The 2,078-nt window shown below is 54.7% G+C and overlaps 1 protein-coding gene across 1 annotated transcript; it reads right to left on the bottom strand.

Moving 5' to 3' along the window:
• Positions 1–261: 261 nt before the first annotated feature.
• On the bottom strand, positions 262–1,328 carry S100A8 (S100 calcium binding protein A8). The gene is made up of 3 exons (XM_004780396.3): positions 1,178–1,328; positions 593–755; positions 262–449 (listed from the first exon to the last, which is right to left on the bottom strand). The coding sequence occupies exons 2-3, from the start codon at positions 731–733 to the stop codon at positions 321–323; spliced, it is 270 nt and encodes an 89-aa protein (XP_004780453.1). The 5' UTR covers positions 734–755; positions 1,178–1,328; the 3' UTR covers positions 262–320.
• Between the last annotated feature and the right edge of the window lie 750 nt (positions 1,329–2,078).

Here is a 2,078-nt window from a genome sequence, read left to right as displayed (position 1 = left end):
ATCTCTCATTTGGGAACAAGCAGGAAAATCATCAACTACAGTGTCCTGGGTGTTTTCAAACCCTTAGGTCCTAGAACCGAGCCTCCCTGTGATGGGACTGGAAGAGAAGGGACTAGTTTGAGGAGAAGATGGGAAGGAAACCAGACGAGTTTGCCAGCTGGAGCAAGGACAATGGAGGTTTTCCTTTCTCCGGGCTTTCCTCCCTCCCTGCGCTGGAAACCAAGTTGGCAAGATAAAGAAGGCAAGACAGCAAACAAGGCCTGAGGTACCAATCAGGACTTTATTCTTTGGCAGGGACAGCCCCAGGGCCCAGGGCTCTGCTACTCCCGGTGAATGTCTTCGTGGCTGGCCACGCCCACTTTTATCACGAGTATGAGGAACTCCTCGAAGTTAATTGCACCATCACTATTGATATCCAACTCTTTGAACCAGGTATCTGCATCCTTTTTCTGTCAAGATGAAGGAGAAAGTAGCCGAGTGTGAAGACCTCAGAAGAGCCTAGGCTGAGATGTCTACACAGGGTGGCCCTGGGGACCAGGGGCCTGGGACTTCGTCAGCCAGAGAACCCCGCCCACACCCAGCCCCTCCTCACCTTCAGGAACCGAGGGCACTCGGTCTCTAACAATTTCTTCAAGTCATCCCTGTAGAGGGCGTGGTAGTTCCCCTTCTCCAGGGAGTACTTGTGGTAAACGTCAATGAGGCAGTTCATGGCACTCTCCAGTTCTGTCAACATGGTGCCCAAGAGTCTGCCCCACCTGGAACAGGGAGCACATTGGGAATCCCAAGATGGGGACAGTGCCTCTGCCCCCAGCAGAGTGAAGACTGAAGGAATACTCAGTACCCCAAGGGCCTTGTCCTGGCCTGCACCATTCAAATAACTAAACCCAGCGGGTGGCTGTGGCTGTAATGGGAAGGGGTGTGGGACGGGGAGGGTACACACACACACACACACACACACACACACGGTGCCTGCCTTCTCTCCCTGCGTCCTCAACCAACCAACAGTGCCAGAGGACCCGGCTCTGTCTTTATCCCTGTCTCACTGACATCCTCCAGGAGCTCTGGGTCTTGCTCCAGACCTCCCTGAGCTTTCTCTCCCCTTCTCGGCTCCACCTCCAGCCCTCCCCGTGGGGGTCCAGCCCCAAAGCATGGGGCAGACTGAAGCAGTCTTACTTACCAGGTCTCCCCGAAACTGAGTTGGCAGAAGATGTGCAGGGCTCAGTGTCCACTCCTTTTTATAGCAGGCCAGGCTTTGGCCCGTTGCCAGGACTCTGGGCCACGCGGAGAGAGCCCCTCCCTTCCCAAGTTGCCACAGCCTCTGGTTTCCCAACCAGGTGAATGGGGAAATCACTGCACAGAGCGAAAATTTCTGATGGGACGTGGGGGAGCAGGAAAAGCGGAAAGAGGAAGGCATCTGCCAGGCAGTAGTGCCCAGCAGGAGAAACCAGGAAGAGGCCACGGCATCATCATGCTTTGGAGAGCCATTGGCATCATCTGGCTTGGCCAGCCAGGATGCCCACTCTTGAGCCCTCCTTACTGTTGCTGCTACTGAACCCGTGCACCGAAGGCTGTCGTCTCTGAAATGGAGCTGGAGCCGATAGCATCATTTTGAGTATTTGCGTAAATAAGCACTTTTCTGCACAGCTTTCGTCGGATTCCTGGAAGGGTCCAAAGACCCCTAAAAGGTTAAGAAGACTTGTACTAGCTGCTGGATTTTAGTAGAGAAAGCTGGTCTGTTTCTACAATTGCTTTTGTTTGTGTGGTTGGACTCCATGGGATGTGTGCTGGTCTATCAGGCTCTCCTGCTGCCCACACCGCTTCCCAGCTCTCTTGCTCTGGAAGCTGGGGGTGCATGGTACCCCGGGACACAGAGGCTAGGTTGGGGTCCCTGTGTATGCGGGAGGCACTGAGTTGCTGCATAAACATGGCAGGGACCCTTGAGCCCTCCCTGAGGTGATTGTGGGCCTCTGACCCCAGAAGCCTGGGCTGAAGAGGAACCCAAGTCTGTGGGGATCAGCTGGGGGGAAGGGGTTCTTTGGAGAAGTCAAAAGCACTCTGTATCCAAGGGAAGAAGAGGA

This window comes from Mustela putorius, unplaced genomic scaffold (genome assembly GCF_011764305.1).
Source record: "Mustela putorius furo isolate JIRA1106 unplaced genomic scaffold, ASM1176430v1.1 tig00000997_pilon_pilon_pilon, whole genome shotgun sequence".
Taxonomy (NCBI): Eukaryota; Metazoa; Chordata; class Mammalia; order Carnivora; family Mustelidae; genus Mustela; species Mustela putorius.
Note: the sequence above shows the minus strand (reverse complement) of the source record. Positions and strands in the feature narration are given on the sequence as shown.

Bases quoted from the DNA above. Each gene is read 5' to 3' on its own strand.
- S100A8 (XM_004780396.3), bottom strand. From the start codon at position 733: ATGTTGACAGAACTGGAGAGTGCCATGAACTGCCTCATTGACGTTTAC. The intron at 450-592 runs GTGAGGAGGGGC...TCATCTTGACAG, and splicing joins AGTGCCCTCGGTTCCTGAAG to AAAAAGGATGCAGATACCTG.